At 39.4% G+C, this 17616-nt stretch overlaps 1 protein-coding gene across 1 annotated transcript in view; it reads right to left on the minus strand.

The window, feature by feature from the left end:
- Positions 1-400: 400 nt before the first annotated feature.
- Positions 401-17616, minus strand: part of LOC136676309 (sushi domain-containing protein 2-like) — a 128203-nt gene continuing 110987 nt past the window's right edge. The window contains exons 14-15 of the mRNA XM_066653208.1: positions 2382-2478; positions 401-717 (exon numbers count right to left, since the gene is read on the minus strand). Of these exons, the coding sequence (XP_066509305.1) occupies positions 663-717; positions 2382-2478 (152 nt within the window). The 3' untranslated portion in view covers positions 401-662. The remainder of the gene's footprint in view (positions 718-2381; positions 2479-17616) is intronic.

Genomic DNA, 17616 nt, shown 5'->3' on the forward strand with positions numbered 1-17616 from the left:
AGTCTGAGCTTCATCTGATCATAACCCCATCACAGTCTGAGCTTCATCTGATCATAACCCCATCACAGTCTGAGCTTCATCTGATCATAACCCCATCACAGTCTGAGCGTCATCTGATCATAACCCCATCACAGTCTGAGCGTCATCTGATCATAACCCCATCACAGTCTGAGCGTCATCTGATCATAACCCCATCACAGTCTGAGCTTCATCTGATCATAACCCCATCACAGTCTGAGCTTCATCTGATCATAACCCCATCACAGTCTGAGCTTCATCTGATCATAACCCCATCACAGTCTGAGCTTCATCTGATCATAACCCCATCACAGTCTGAGCTTCATCTGATCATAACCCCATCACAGTCTGAGCTTCATCTGATCATAACCCCATCACAGTCTGAGCGTCATCTGATCATAACCCCATCACAGTCTGAGCGTCATCTGATCATAACCCCATCACAGTCTGAGCTTCATCTGATCATAACCCCATCACAGTCTGAGCTTCATCTGATCATAACCCCATCACAGTCTGACATTAGAGATTACTATAGTAGATATTACAAATCATATACTAGAGATCAGATATTAGACCAGATATCAGAAAAGAGAAATTAGAGATAAGAGATCAGAGATTATAAATCAGAGATTAAAGATTAGAGATTAGAGAGAGTGTGACTGATAAACCACTTGGCCTTCTGTCTCTTTCATCCTTTGCCTAAAAATGAAAAAAGAAGAATTAGCATAAAAAAAAACACTGTCTAATCTTCAGGGTAATATTCTTTGGGATCATACACTTCACCTGACTCAGACTGGACGCTTCAGTTTACACAGAAAATGGGTGCAACATTTGGGTTCATCTTCACATTCTGACTTTACTCCACTGCTCTTTATGAGTCAGAGAATGAGTGCTAATGTGAGATCAGATCTGAGATCAGACTGAAGGGTGAGGTGTAAAGAAAAGCTAATCAGAGTGTGTGTGTGTGTGTAAGAGAGAGAAAGAGAAAGAGAGAGAGATCAAATCTGTTTGTCTGTGTGAGCGAGAGATCAGATCTGTGTGTGTGTGAGTGATCAGATTTGTGTGTGTGTGTGTGTGTGTGTGTGTGTGTGTGTGTGTGTGTGTGTGTGTGTGTGTGTGTGTGTGAGAGAGAGAGAGATCAGTTCTGAGAGTGTGTGTTAATGACTTTGTGGTCACAAGGAGCTGGGCGTGCTGAGGCATGCTGGGAAATCTAATATCTGGAAAGTACCAGAATGTCTAGAACACACACACACACACACACACACTTTATTTGCATACGTGTGATAGTAAAATGTTCACAGGTGAAACAAAGGTTTATGTTACATTATTTTCTAATTATACATCCTTAAAACATCTTTATTTACACACTCCCCTTCTCTCTCTGAAACTGTAAGTGTGTGTGTGTGTCTGTGTGTGTGTAGGTGGGGGTTAAGCCCCTGTAGTTGTAACCTTACACTGAAACTTACCTGAGGGCTAAAGGGCCATTAAACAGGGAGGGGTTAGTGTGTGTGTGTGTGTGTGTGTTTGAGATTTGTTTTGACTGATTTCATCTGTCTGTCAAAAGTTTGTAAACCTGTTTTATGTCTTTTTTTGACAATTTTAACTTTTTAATTTTCAGCAAATATCAGCATCGTCTCACTGCACTAATCCCACCACACTGATCCCAATGCACTCAGCCCACCACATTCAGCCTGCCGCACAAATCCCACTGCACTCAGCCCGCCACACTAATCCCACTTCACTCAACCTGCCGCACTAATCCCACTGTCCTCAGCCAACCACAGTAATCCCACTGCACTCAGCCCGCCACACTAATCTCACTGCACACAGCCCGCCACACTAATCCCACTGCACTAAACCTGCTGCACAAATCCTACTGTACTCAGCCCGCCACACTAATCCCACTGCACTCAGCCTGCCGCACTAATCCCACTGCACTCAACCCGCCACACTAATCCCTCTGCACTCGACCCGCCACACTAATCCCACTGCACTCAGCCCGCCACACTCGGACCACTGCACTCAGCCCGCCACACTCGGACCACTGCACTCAGGCCGCCACACGAATCCCACTGCACTCAGCCCGCCACACGAATCCCACTACACTCAGCCCGCTGCACTAATCCCACTGCACTCAGCCTGTTGCACTTGGACCACTGCTCTTAGCCCACCGCACTCACCCTGAAATTAAAATTACTGCTCCAAGAGAGGAACCTGAACAGAGACTGTTTATGAACAGAGACATAACAGAACACTCTACTGAAGAACATCACAGACTTCAACATAAAACAGTGTTTAATTGTCAACAGTCTTTGTTGTGTTTGTAAACATTAATAAACAAAAACAAACCTGTAAACACTCACCTTTTCTGTTTTCTGCTGTAAATCAACATCGCTGAGATCAAAGCCACCAGTGTCAAAACAGCCCCCAGGCTTCCCAGGACCACCGCCACCACATCATCTAAACAAACAAACAACATTTAAAAAACACAGATAAATATTCTAATAAACATGTCTGTAAACACACAAACCCTCAGATTATCAAACCTGCGCAACCAGAGATAAAGATGTAACTAACATAAACACATTCATATCAAATAACAATATACAATCAGATAAAAAACAAACATGTAAAAAAACACAAAGAGACAAACATAAACAAACAAACAAGTGGTGGGTCATCAGCAGCATCTTCATTAATCCACACTCAGCCCTCACATAGGATCTTCACACTACCAATGGATATAATGGAGTTCCTCTGCTGTGTGGAACAGTGGGACTGTGTTCTCTGGAGCGATGGGGTTCCTCTGGTGTGTGGAACTGTGTTCTCTGGAGTGATGGAGTTCCTCTGGTGTGTGGAACAGTGGAACTGTGTTCTCTGGAGCGATAGAGTTCCTCTGGTGTGTGGAACTGTGTTCTCTGGAGTGATGGAGTTCCTCTGGTGTGTGGAACAGTGGAACTGTGTTCTCTGGAGTGATGGTGTTCCTCTGGTGTGTGGAACAGTGGAACTGTGTTCTCTGGAGCGATGGGGTTCCTCTGGTGTGTGGAACAGTGGAACTGTGTTCTCTGGAGTGATGGAGTTCCTCTGGGGTGAGTTGGAGTGGTGAGTTTGATCCAGAACTAATCCCCAACACCAGCCCCTGACCCTCATTGATGATTATGAGGCTGAACTCAGATTCTCACAGCTATGTTCCAGTACACTGACTGTACAATGTGCAGTTAAACAGAAAAACTAATGATATTAAAGTGTGAATTATAATAATTATGTTATGCTTGTGTTGAGTAGTGCTCCTCCCCCCTTCAGTCCTCTGTCCCAAACTATGTGGAGCGTTTTATTAATGGCTCAGAGAAGACAAGTGGAGTGACAGAAGAGGAGATGAAGCGAGAGGAAATGAGTTCAGACAGAAAGAGGGAGAGAGAGACAGAGAGAGAGAGACACAGAGGGAGAAAGACAGAGGGATAGAGGGAGAGAAGAAATACAAAAATGACAAACACAGTGGAGTCTTCAGCTCGAGCCAGTGCTCACTGAGGCCCCGTCCACACAGATCTGTTTATTTTTAAAAACTGATAAGCAAGCCGCTGCATTACCATTCCACTCTCACAGAGAGGCATCAAAACACCACGAAGCCTGAGAGAAACACCGAGGTTTAATCCCAAGTCCCTCCATCCTCCCTCTGTACTGCACTACACACGTCCTGAAACGACTGAATCTAGATGTTAACAGTGCAGTATACAGTGGGTACCGAAAGTATTCAGACCCCTTTAAATTTTTCACTCTTTGTTTCATTGCAGCCATTTGCTAAAATCAAAAAAGTTCATTTTATTTCTCATTAACGTACACTCACTACCCCATCTTTACAGAAAAAAACAGAAATGTAGACAGAGATTTTCATCCAGGATATCTCTGTACTTGGCCGTATTCATCATTCCATCAGTTGCAACCTGTCCCTGCAGCTGAAAAAAAAAACCCATATCATGATGCTGCCACCACCATGTTTCACTGTTGGGATTGTATTGTGCAGGTGATGAGCAGTGCTTGGTTTTCTTCACACATAAGGCTTAGAATTCTTCATCTCATCAGACCAGAGAATCTTATTTCTCATAGTCTGGGAGTCCTTCATGTGTTTTGTTTTGGCAAACTCTATGTGGGCTTTCATATGTATTGCCACCATGCCATAAAGCCCCGACTGGTGGAGGGCTGCAGTGATTGTTGACTTTGTGGGACTTTCTCCCATCTCCCTACTGCATCTCTGGAGCTCAGTCACAGTGATCTTTGGGTTCTTTTTTACCTCTTTCACCAAGACTCTTCTCCCACAACTGCTCTGTTCGGCTGAACGGCCAGGTCTAGGAAGAGTTCTGGTCGCCCAAACTTCCTCCATTTTAGGATCATGGAGGCCACTGTGCTCTTAAGAACATTGAGTGCTGCAGAAATTCTTTTGTAACCTTGGCCAGATCTGTGCTTTGCCACAATTCTGTCTCTGGGCTCCTTGGACAGTTCCTTCGACCTCACAATCCTCATTTGCTCTGACATGCACTGAGCTGTGAGGTCTTATAGAGACAGGTGTGTGCCTTTCCTAATCAAGTCCAATCAGTTTAATTAAACACAGCTGGACTCCACTGAAGGAGTAGAACCATCTCAAGGAGGATGAGAAGAAATAGCATGTGGGTTAAATGAGTACCACAGCAAAGGGTCTGAATACTTATGATCATGTGAAATTTCAGTTTTTATTTTTTAATACATTTGAAAAATTTCTACATTTCTGTTTTCTTCTGTGAAGATGGGGTAGTGAGTGAACATTAATGAGAAATAAAATGAACTTTTTTGATTTTAGCAAATGGCTGCAATGAAAAAAAGAGTGAAACATTTAAAGGGGTCTGAATACTTTCTGTACCCACTGTATTTCTAACACACAATTTCTATTTAGTCATCAGTAGTTTATGACTGATGTAGTTCACTGTAGAGGGAGTGAGGAGCTGTGTGTGTACAGTGTAGTTTGTGACTGATGTAGTTCACTGTAGAGGGAGCGAGGAGCTGCGTGTGTACAGTGTAGTTTGTGACTGATATAGTTCACTGTAGAGGGAGCGAGGAGCTGTGTGTGTACAGTGTAGTTTGTGACTGATATAGTTCACTGTAGAGGGAGCGAGGAGCTGTGTGTGTACAGTGTAGTTTGTGACTGATGTAGTTCACTGTAGAGGGAGCGAGGAGCTGCGTGTGTACAGTGTAGTTTGTGACTGATATAGTTCACTGTAGAGGGAGCGAGGAGCTGCATGTGTACAGTGTAGTTTGTGACTGATATAGTTCACTGTAGAGGGAGCGAGGAGCTGTGTGTGTACAGTGTAGTTTGTGACTGATGTAGTTCACTGTAGAGGGAGCGAGGAGCTGCGTGTGTACAGTGTAGTTTGTGACTGATGTAGTTCACTGTAGAGGGAGCGAGGAGCTGTGTGTGTACAGTGTAGTTTGTGACTGATGTAGTTCACTGTAGAGGGAGCGAGGAGCTGCGTGTGTACAGTGTAGTTTGTGACTGATATAGTTCACTGTAGAGGGAGCGAGGAGCTGTGTGTGTACAGTGTAGTTTGTGACTGATGTAGTTCACTGTAGAGGGAGCGAGGAGCTGCGTGTGTACAGTGTAGTTTGTGACTGATGTAGTTCACTGTAGAGGGAGAGAGGAGCTGCGTGTGTACATTGTAGTTTATGACTGATGTAGTTCACTGTAGAGGGAGTGAGGAGCTGTGTGTGTACAGTGTAGTTTATGACTGATGTAGTTCACTGTAGAGGGAGCGAGGAGCTGTGTGTGTACAGTGTAGTTTGTGACTGATGTAGTTCACTGTAGAGGGAGCGAGGAGCTGCGTGTGTACAGTGTAGTTTGTGACTGATGTAGTTCACTGTAGAGGGAGAGAGGAGCTGCGTGTGTACAGTGTAGTTTGTGACTGTGTTTCAGAAAAGATCAGTTTTCTTTGTCCACACGAGAACAGAGACCATGGCGTCTCCACGCGTGGCCATGTAAGGAGTTGTGGGTGTGACTGAATGTACTGCATTCATTTGTCTCATACAGAATCCAGCCACACTACTCCTCATGTGGACATCTAGGTGGTAGTGAGGTTAGGCCCCTGTGGAGGTGTGGAGTATTTGTGCTTAAAGGTTGTGTTCTTTATCCTCGGCGTTCCCTGATCCGGACGCTCCACCCCGCGATGATCCCGCTCTGGTTCCCCACACACAGGTCTGCAGCCTGAATTTAAACAGTTTTAATCTGAGCTTTAAACACCGACCCCCACCCCACACCACCACTCTCTCCCTTCTTTCCACTCTCACCCGCATCCCTTTGTCTGACGCTCAGCTTTCACCCACTCACTCACCCAGAGTGAGAGAGATACAGAGATTACAGAGAGAGAGAGAGAGAGAGAGAGAGAGAGAGAGATTACAGAGAGAGTTAGAGAGACAGAGATAGATACAGAGTGATAGAGAGAGAGAGAGAGAGAGAGATAGAGAGAAAGAGTGAGACAGACAGAGACAGAGAGAGAGAAAGAGAGAGATAAAGTGTGCAGGAATGCATGAACTCACTAATGGAGCACAGCACTGTTACGCTTCACTTACAGGAGGAGGGTCGAGAGATACACAGATAAAGACAGAGAGAGAGAGGGGGGGGTGTCTAAGTGCCCACATGATTACACATCACTAAACTTTTTTTGTTTAATTTTTACTATGACTTTTAAAGCAAAAGATCAAACAAATCAGAGAGAGAAAAGAGGGAGGGGGAGAGACAGGGCAAGAGAGGGAGGGGGAGTGAGAGAGAGGGAGGGGGGAGGGAGAGAGAGAGAGACAGAGAGAGATCTGGACACAAGGTCAGAAATTTCAAAACAGAAATAGTTCAACTGCTCTGAACTTTCACAACAACTTTCACACTGTTCTACTGTGTTCTACACTGTTTACTGTGTTCTACACCGTTTTACTGTGTTCTACACTGCTCTACACTGTTTTAATGTTCTACACTGTTCTACAATGTTTTACTGTGTTTTACACTGTTTTACTGTCTTCTACACTGCTTTACTGTGTTCACTGCTTTACTGTGCTCTACACTGTTCTACACTGTTTTATTGTTTTTTACACTATTTTACTATGTTATACACTGTTTAGTGTGCTCTAAACTGTTCTACAATGTTTTACTGTGTTCTACACTCTTTTACTATGTTTTACACTGTTCTACACTGTTTTACCGTGTTCTCCACTGCTTTATTGTGGTCTACACTGTTCTACTGTTTTTTACACTCTTTTACTGTGTTTTACACTCATTTACTATGTTATACACTGTTTACTGTGCTCTATACTGTTTTACTGTGTTCTACACTGTTTCACTCTGCTCTACAATGTTTTACTATGCTATACACTGTTTTGTTGTGCTCTACATTGTTTTACTGTCTTCTACACTGCTTTACTGTGTTCTACACTGTTTTACTGTGTTCTCCACTGCTTTATTGTGGTCTACACTGTTCTACGCTGTTTTACTGTTTTTTACACTCTTTTACTGTGTTTTACATTCGTTTACTATGTTATACACTGTCTACTGTGCTCTACACTGTTCTACACTGTTTTATTGTTTTTTACACTATTTTACTATGTTATACACTGTTTACTGTGCTCTAAACTGTTCTACAATGTTTTACTGTGTTCTACACTGTTTTACTGTGTTCTACACTCTTTTACTATGTTCTACACTGTTTTACCGTGTTCTCCACTGCTTTATGGTGGTCTACACTGTTCTACACTGTTTTACTGTTTTTTACACTCTTTTACTGTGTTTTACACTCATTTACTATGTTATACACTGTTTACTGTGCTCTAAACTGTTCTACAATGTTTTACTGTGTTCTACACTGTTTTACTGTGTTCTACACTCTTTTACTATGTTTTACACTGTTCTACAATGTTTTACTGTGTTCTACACTGTTGTACACTGTTTTACTGTGTTCTACACTGTTGTACTGTGTTCTACAATGTTTTACCGTGTTCTCCACTGCTTTATTGTGGTCTACACTATTCTACACTGTTTTACTGTTTTTTACACTCTTTTACTATGTTCTACACTCGTTTACTATGTTATACACTGTTTACTGTGCTCTAAACTGATCTACACTGTTTTACTGTGTTCTTCACTGTTCTACACTGTTTTACCGTGTTCTTCACTCTTTTACTGTGTTCTTCACACTTTTACTGTGTTCTACACTGTTTACTGTGCTCTACACTGTTCTACAATGTTTTACTGTGTTCTACACTGTTCTACACTGTTTTACCGTGTTCTTCACTCTTTTACTGTGTTCTTCACACTTTTACTGTGTTCTACACTGTTTACTGTGCTCTACACTGTTCTACAATGTTTTACTGTGTTCTACACTGTTTCACTGTGCTCTACACTGTTTTACTATGCTATACACTGTTCTACATTGTTTTACTGTGCTCTACACTGTTCTACACTGTTTTACTGTCTTCTACACTGCTTTGCTGTGTTCTACACTCGTTTACTATGTTATACACTGTTTACTGTGCTCTAAACTGTTCTACACTCTTATACTGTGTTCTACACTGTTATACTGTGGTCTACACTGTTCTACACTTTTTCACTGTGCTCTACGCTGTTTTACTGTCTTCTACACTGCTTTGCTGTGTTCTACACTCGTTTACTATGTTATACACTGTTTACTGTGCTCTAAACTGTTCTACACTCTTATACTGTGTTCTACACTGTTATACTGTGGTCTACACTGTTCTACACTGTTTCACTGTGCTCTACGCTGTTTTACTGTGCTATACACTGTTCTACACTGCTTTACTGTGCTCTAAACTGTTTCACTGTGTTCTACACTGCTTTACTGTGTTCTACACTGCTTTACTGTGCTCTACACTCTTTTACTGTGTTTTACACTCATTTACTATGTTATACACTGTTTACTGTGCTCTAAACTGTTCTACAATGTTTTACTGTGTTCTACACTGTTTTACTGTGTTCTACACTCTTTTACTATGTTTTACACTGTTCTACAATGTTTTACTGTGTTCTACACTGTTGTACACTGTTTTACTGTGTTCTACACTGTTGTACTGTGTTCTACAATGTTTTACCGTGTTCTCCACTGCTTTATTGTGGTCTACACTATTCTACACTGTTTTACTGTTTTTTACACTCTTTTACTATGTTCTACACTCGTTTACTATGTTATACACTGTTTACTGTGCTCTAAACTGTTCTACAATGTTTTACTGTGTGCTACACTCTTTTACTATGTTTTACTGTGTTCTACACTGTTGTACACTGTTTTACTGTGTTCTACACTGTTGTACACTGTTTTACTGTGTTCTACACTGTTGTACACTGTTTTACTGTGTTCTACACTGTTTTACCGTGTTCTCCACTGCTTTATTGTGGTCTACACTGTTTTACTGTTTTTTACACTCTTTTACTATGTTCTACACTCGTTTACTATGTTATACACTGTTTACTGTGCTCTAAACTGATCTACACTGTTTTACCGTGTTCTTCACTCTTTTACTGTGTTCTTCACACTTTTACTGTGTTCTACACTCTTTTACTATGTTTTACACTGTTCTACAATGTTTTACTGTGTTCTACACTGTTGTACACTGTTTTACTGTGTTCTACACTGTTGTACTGTGTTCTACAATGTTTTACCGTGTTCTCCACTGCTTTATTGTGGTCTACACTGTTCTACACTGTTTTACTGTTTTTTACACTCTTTTACTATGTTCTACACTCGTTTACTATGTTATACACTGTTTTACTGTGTTCTTCACTGTTCTACACTGTTTTACTATGCTATACACTGTTCTACAATGTTTTGTTGTGCTCTACATTGTTTTACTATGCTATACACTGTTTACTGTGCTCTAAACTGTTCTACAATGTTTTACTGTGTTCTACACTGTTTTACTCTGTTCTACACTGTTGTACAGTTTTACTGTGTTCTACACTGTTCTACACTGCTTTACTGTGTTCTACACTGCTTTACTGTGCTCTACACTCTTTTACTGTGTTTTACACTCATTTACTATGTTATACACTGTTTACTGTGCTCTAAACTGTTCTACAATGTTTTACTGTGTGCTACACTGTTTTACTGTGTTCTACACTCTTTTACTATGTTTTACTGTGTTCTACACTGTTGTACACTGTTTTACTGTGTTCTACACTGTTGTACACTGTTTTACTGTGTTCTACACTGTTGTACACTGTTTTACTGTGTTCTACACTGTTGTACTGTGTTCTACACTGTTCTACAATGTTTTACCGTGTTCTCCACTGCTTTATTGTGGTCTACACTGTTCTACACTGTTTTACTGTTTTTTACACTCTTTTACTATGTTCTACACTCGTTTACTATGTTATACACTGTTTACTGTGCTCTAAACTGATCTACACTGTTTTACCGTGTTCTTCACTCTTTTACTGTGTTCTTCACACTTTTACTGTGTTCTACACTCTTTTACTATGTTTTACACTGTTCTACAATGTTTTACTGTGTTCTACACTGTTGTACACTGTTTTACTGTGTTCTACACTGTTGTACTGTGTTCTACAATGTTTTACTGTGTTCTACACTGTTGTACACTGTTTTACTGTGTTCTACACTGTTGTACTGTGTTCTACAATGTTTTACCGTGTTCTCCACTGCTTTATTGTGGTCTACACTGTTCTACACTGTTTTACTGTTTTTTACACTCTTTTACTATGTTCTACACTCGTTTACTATGTTATACACTGTTTACTGTGCTCTAAACTGATCTACACTGTTTTACTGTGTTCTTCACTGTTCTACACTGTTTTACCGTGTTCTTCACTCTTTTACTGTGTTCTTCACACTTTTACTGTGTTCTACACTGTTTACTGTGCTCTACACTGTTCTACAATGTTTTACTGTGCTCTACACTGTTCTACACTGTTTTACTGTCTTCTATACTGCTTTGCTGTGTTCTACACTCGTTTACTATGTTATACACTGTTTACTGTGCTCTAAACTGTTCTACACTCTTATACTGTGTTCTACACTGTTATACTGTGGTCTACACTGTTCTACACTGTTTCACTGTGCTCTACGCTGTTTTACTGTGCTATACACTGTTCTACACTGCTTTACTGTGCTCTAAACTGTTCTACAATGTTTTACTGTGTGCTACAGTTTTACTGTGTTCTACACTCTTTTACTATGTTTTACTGTGTTCTACACTGTTGTACACTGTTTTACTGTGTTCTACACTGTTGTACTGTGTTCTACACTGTTCTACAATGTTTTACCGTGTTCTCCACTGCTTTATTGTGGTCTACACTGTTCTACACTGTTTTACTGTGTTTTACACTCGTTTACTATGTTATACACTGTTTACTGTGCTCTAAACTGATCTACACTGTTTTACCGTGTTCTTCACTCTTTTACTGTGTTCTTCACACTTTTACTGTGTTCTACACTGTTTACTGTGCTCTACACTGTTCTACAATGTTTTACTGTGTTCTACACTGTTTTACTATGCTATACACTGTTCTACAATGTTTTGTTGTGCTCTACATTGTTTTACTGTGCTCTACACTGTTCTACACTGTTTTACTGTCTTCTACACTGCTTTGCTGTGTTCTACACTCGTTTACTATGTTATACACTGTTTACTGTGCTCTAAACTGTTCTACACTCTTATACTGTGTTCTACACTGTTATACTGTGGTCTACACTGTTCTACACTGTTTCACTGTGCTCTACGCTGTTTTACTGTGCTATACACTGTTCTACACTGCTTTACTGTGCTCTAAACTGTTTCACTGTGTTCTACACTGCTTTACTGTGTTCTACACTGCTTTACTGTGCTCTACACTGTTTTACTGTGTTCTACACTGCTTTACTGTGCTCTACACTGTTCTACTTTGCTCTACAGTGTTTTACTGTGTTCTGCATTGTTTCACTGTGCTCTACACTGTTTTACTGTGTTCTACACTACTGTTCTCTACACTGTTCTACTGTGTTCTACACCGTTTTATTGTGCTCTACACAATTTTACTGTGCTCTACATTGCTTTACTGTGTTTTACACTGTTTTACTGTCTTCTACACTGCTTTACTGTGCTCTACACTGTTCTACACTGTTTTATTGTTTTTTACACTATTTTACTATGTTATACACTGTTTACTGTGCTCTAAACTGTTCTACAATGTTTTACTGTGTTCTACACTGTTTTACTGTGTTCTAAACTCTTTTACTATGTTCTACACTGTTCTACACTCTTTTACCGTGTTCTCCACTGCTATATTGTGGTCTACACTGTTTTACTGTTTTTTACACTCTTTTACTGTGTTTTACACTCGTTTACTATGTTATACACTGTTTACTGTGCTCTTAACTGTTCTACACTGTTTTACTGTGTTCTACACTCTTTTACTATGTTTTACACTGTTTTACCGTGTTATCCACTGCTTTATTGTGGTCTACACTGTTCTACACTGTTTTACTGTTTTTTACACTCTTTTACTGTGTTTTACACTCGTTTACTATGTTATACACTGTTTACTGTGCTCTAAACTGTTCTACAATGTTTTACTGTGTTCTACACTGTTGTACACTGTTTTACTGTGTTCTACACTCTTTTACTGTGCTCTACACTGTTCTACAATGTTTTACCGTGTTCTCCACTGCTTTATTGTGGTCTACACTGTTTTACTGTTTTTTACACTCTTTTACTGTGTTTTACATTCGTTTACTATGTTATACACTGTTTACTGTGCTCTAAACTGTTCTACAATGTTTTACTGTGTTCTACACTGTTCTACACTGTTTTACTGTGTTCTACACTGTTGTACACTGTTTTACTGTGTTCTACACTCTTTTACTATGTTCTACACTCGTTTACTATGTTATACACTGTTTACTGTGCTCTAAACTGATCTACACTGTTTTACTGTGTTCTTCACTGTTCTACACTGTTTTACTGTGCTCTACACTGTTTTACTATGCTATACACTGTTCTACAATGTTTTGTTGTGCTCTACATTGTTTTACTGTGCTCTACACTGTTCTACACTGTTTTACTGTCTTCTACACTGCTTTGCTGTGTTCTACACTCGTTTACTATGTTATACACTGTTTACTGTGCTCTAAACTGTTCTACACTCTTATACTGTGTTCTACACTGTTATACTGTGGTCTACACTGTTCTACACTGTTTCACTGTGCTCTACGCTGTTTTACTGTGCTATACACTGTTCTACACTGCTTTACTGTGCTCTAAACTGTTTCACTGTGTTCTACACTGCTTTACTGTGTTCTACACTGCTTTACTGTGCTCTACACTGTTTTACTGTGTTCTACACTGCTTTACTGTGCTCTACACTGTTCTACTTTGCTCTACAGTGTTTTACTGTGTTCTGCATTGTTTCACTGTGCTCTACACTGTTTTACTGTGTTCTACACTACTGTTCTCTACACTGTTCTACTGTGTTCTACACCGTTTTATTGTGCTCTACACAATTTTACTGTGCTCTACATTGCTTTACTGTGTTTTACACTGTTTTACTGTCTTCTACACTGCTTTACTGTGCTCTACACTGTTCTACACTGTTTTATTGTTTTTTACACTATTTTACTATGTTATACACAGTTTACTGTGCTCTAAACTGTTCTACAATGTTTTACTGTGTTCTACACTGTTTTACTGTGTTCTACACTGTTCTACACTCTTTTACCGTGTTCTCCACTGCTATATTGTGGTCTACACTGTTTTACTGTTTTTTACACTCTTTTACTGTGTTTTACACTCGTTTACTATGTTATACACTGTTTACTGTGCTCTTAACTGTTCTACACTGTTTTACTGTGTTCTACACTCTTTTACTATGTTTTACACTGTTCTACACTGTTTTACCGTGTTCTCCACTGCTTTATTGTGGTCTACACTGTTCTACACTGTTTTACTGTTTTTTACACTCTTTTACTGTGTTTTACACTCGTTTACTATGTTATACACTGTTTACTGTGCTCTATACTGTTTTACTGTGTTCTACACTGTTTCACTCTGCTCTACAATGTTTTACTATGCTATACACTGTTTACTGTGCTCTAAACTGTTCTACAATTTTTTACTGTGTTCTACACTGTTTTACTCTGTTCTACACTGTTGTACAGTTTTACTGTGTTCTACACTGTTGTACAGTCTTACTGTGTTCTACACTGTTGTACACTGTTTTACTGTGTTCTACACTGTTGTACACTGTTTTACTGTGTTCTACACTGTTGTACACTGTTTTACTGTGTTCTACACTGTTGTACACTGTTTTACTGTGTTCTACACTCTTTTACTGTGTTCTACACTGTTCTACAATGTTTTACCGTGTTCTCCACTGCTTTATTGTGGTCTACACTGTTTTACTGTTTTTTACACTCTTTTACTGTGTTTTACATTCGTTTACTATGTTATACACTGTTTACTGTGCTCTAAACTGTTCTACAATGTTTTACTGTGTTCTACACTGTTCTACACTGTTTTACTGTGTTCTACACTGTTGTACACTGTTTTACTGTGTTCTACACTCTTTTACTGTGTTCTACACTGTTCTACAATGTTTTACCGTGTTCTCCACTGCTTTATTGTGGTCTACACTGTTCTACACTGTTTTACTGTTTTTACACTCTTTTACTATGTTCTACACTCGTTTACTATGTTATACACTGTTTACTGTGCTCTAAACTGATCTACACTGTTTTACTGTGTTCTTCACTGTTCTACACTGTTTTACTATGCTATACACTGTTCTACAATGTTTTGTTGTGCTCTACATTGTTTTACTATGCTATACACTGTTTACTGTGCTCTAAACTGTTCTACAATGTTTTACTGTGTTCTACACTGTTTTACTCTGTTCTACACTGTTGTACAGTTTTACTGTGTTCTACACTGTTGTACACTGTTTTACTGTGTTCTACACTGTTGTACACTGTTTTACTGTGTTCTACACTCTTTTACTGTGTTCTACCCTGTTCTACAATGTTTTACCGTGTTCTCCACTGCTTTATTGTGGTCTACACTGTTTTACTGTTTTTTACACTCTTTTACTGTGTTTTACATTCGTTTACTATGTTATACACTGTTTACTGTGCTCTAAACTGTTCTACAATGTTTTACTGTGTTCTACACTGTTTTACTGTCTTCTACACTCGTTTACTATGTTATACACTGTTTACTGTGCTCTAAACTGTTCTACACTCTTATACTGTGTTCTACACTGTTATACTGTGGTCTACACTGTTCTACACTGTTTCACTGTGTTCTACGCTGTTTTACTGTGCTATGCACTGTTCTACACTGCTTTACTGTGCTCTAAACTGTTTCACTGTGTTCTACACTGCTTTACTGTGCTCTACACTTTTTTACTGTGTTCTACACTGCTTTACTGTGCTCTACACTGTTCTACTTTGCTCTACAGTGTTTTACTGTGTTCTGCATTGTTTCACTGTGCTCTACACTGTTTTACTGTGTTCTACACTACTGTTCTCTACACTGTTCTACTGTGTTCTACACCGTTTTATTGTGCTCTACACAATTTTACTGTGCTCTACACTGCTTTACTGTGCTTTACACTGTTTTACTGTTCTTTACACTGCTTTACTGTGCTCTACACTGTTCTACACAGTTTTACTGTGCTCTACGTTGTTTTACTGTGCTCTACACTGTTTTACACTGTTTTACTGTGCTCTATACTGTTCTACAGTTTTACTGTGTTCTACACTGTTCTACTGAGTTCTATTGTGCTCTACACTGTTGTACTGTGTTCTACACTGTTTTACTGTGTTCTTCACTGTTCTACACTGTTTTACTGTGTTCTACACTGCTTTACTGTGCTCTACCCTGTTCTACAATGTTTAACTGTGTTCTACAATGTTCTACACTGTTTCACTGTGCTCTATACTGTTTTACTATGCTATACACTGTTCTACACAGTTTTACTGTGCTCTATACTGTTCTACAGTTTTACTGTGTTCTACACTGTTCTACTGTGTTCTACACTGCTTTACTGTGCTCTACACTGTTCTACTTTGCTCTACAGTGTTTTACTGTGTTCTGCATTGTTTCACTGTGCTCTACACTGTTTTACTGTGTTCTACACTACTGTTCTCTACACTGTTCTACTGTGTTCTACACCGTTTTATTGTGCTCTACACAATTTTACTGTGCTCTACACTGCTTTACTGTGCTTTACACTGTTTTACTGTTCTTTACACTGTTTTACTGTGCTCTACACTGTTCTACACAGTTTTACTGTGTTCTACACTGCTTTACTGTGCTCTACACTGTTCTACACAGTTTTACTGTTTTTTACACTCTTTTACTGTGTTTTACATTCGTTTACTATGTTATACACTGTTTACTGTGCTCTAAACTGTTTTACTGTGTTCTACACTGTTCTACACTGTTTTACTCTGTTCTACACTGTTGTACAGTTTTACTGTGTTCTACACTGTTGTACACTGTTTTACTGTGTTCTACACTCTTTTACTGTGCTCTACACTGTTCTACAATGTTTTACCGTGTTCTCCACTGCTTTATTGTGGTCTACACTGTTTTACTGTTTTTTACACTCTTTTACTGTGTTTTACATTCGTTTACTATGTTATACACTGTTTACTGTGCTCTAAACTGTTCTACAATGTTTTACTGTGTTCTACACTGTTCTACACTGTTTTACTGTGTTCTACACTGTTGTACACTGTTTTACTGTGTTCTACACTCTTTTACTGTGTTCTACACTGTTCTACAATGTTTTACCGTGTTCTCCACTGCTTTATTGTGGTCTACACTGTTCTACACTGTTTTACTGTTTTTATACTCTTTTACTATGTTCTACACTCGTTTACTATGTTATACACTGTTTACTGTGCTCTAAACTGATCTACACTGTTTTACTGTGTTCTTCACTGTTCTACACTGTTTTACTGTGCTCTACACTGTTTTACTATGCTATACACTGTTCTACAATGTTTTGTTGTGCTCTACATTGTTTTACTGTGCTCTACACTGTTCTACACTGTTTTACTGTCTTCTACACTGCTTTGCTGTGTTCTACACTCGTTTACTATGTTATACACTGTTTACTGTGCTCTAAACTGTTCTACACTCTTATACTGTGTTCTACACTGTTATACTGTGGTCTACACTGTTCTACACTGTTTCACTGTGCTCTACGCTGTTTTACTGTGCTATACACTGTTCTACACTGCTTTACTGTGCTCTAAACTGTTTCACTGTGTTCTACACTGCTTTACTGTGCTCTACACTGCTTTACTGTGCTCTACACTGTTTTACTGTGCTCTACACTGCTTTACTGTGCTCTACACTGCTTTACTGTGCTCTACACTGTTCTACTGTGCTCTACAGTGTTTTACTGTCTTCTGCATTGTTTCACTGTGCTCTACACTGTTTTACTGTGTTCTACACTACTGTTCTCTACACTGTTCTACTGTGTTCTACACCTTTTTATTGTGCTCTACACAATTTTACTGTGCTCTACACTGCTTTACTGTGCTTTACACTGTTTTACTGTTCTTTACACTGTTTTAC

The sequence above is a fragment of the Hoplias malabaricus genome, chromosome X2 (genome assembly GCF_029633855.1).
Source record: "Hoplias malabaricus isolate fHopMal1 chromosome X2, fHopMal1.hap1, whole genome shotgun sequence".
Classification (NCBI taxonomy): Eukaryota; Metazoa; Chordata; class Actinopteri; order Characiformes; family Erythrinidae; genus Hoplias; species Hoplias malabaricus.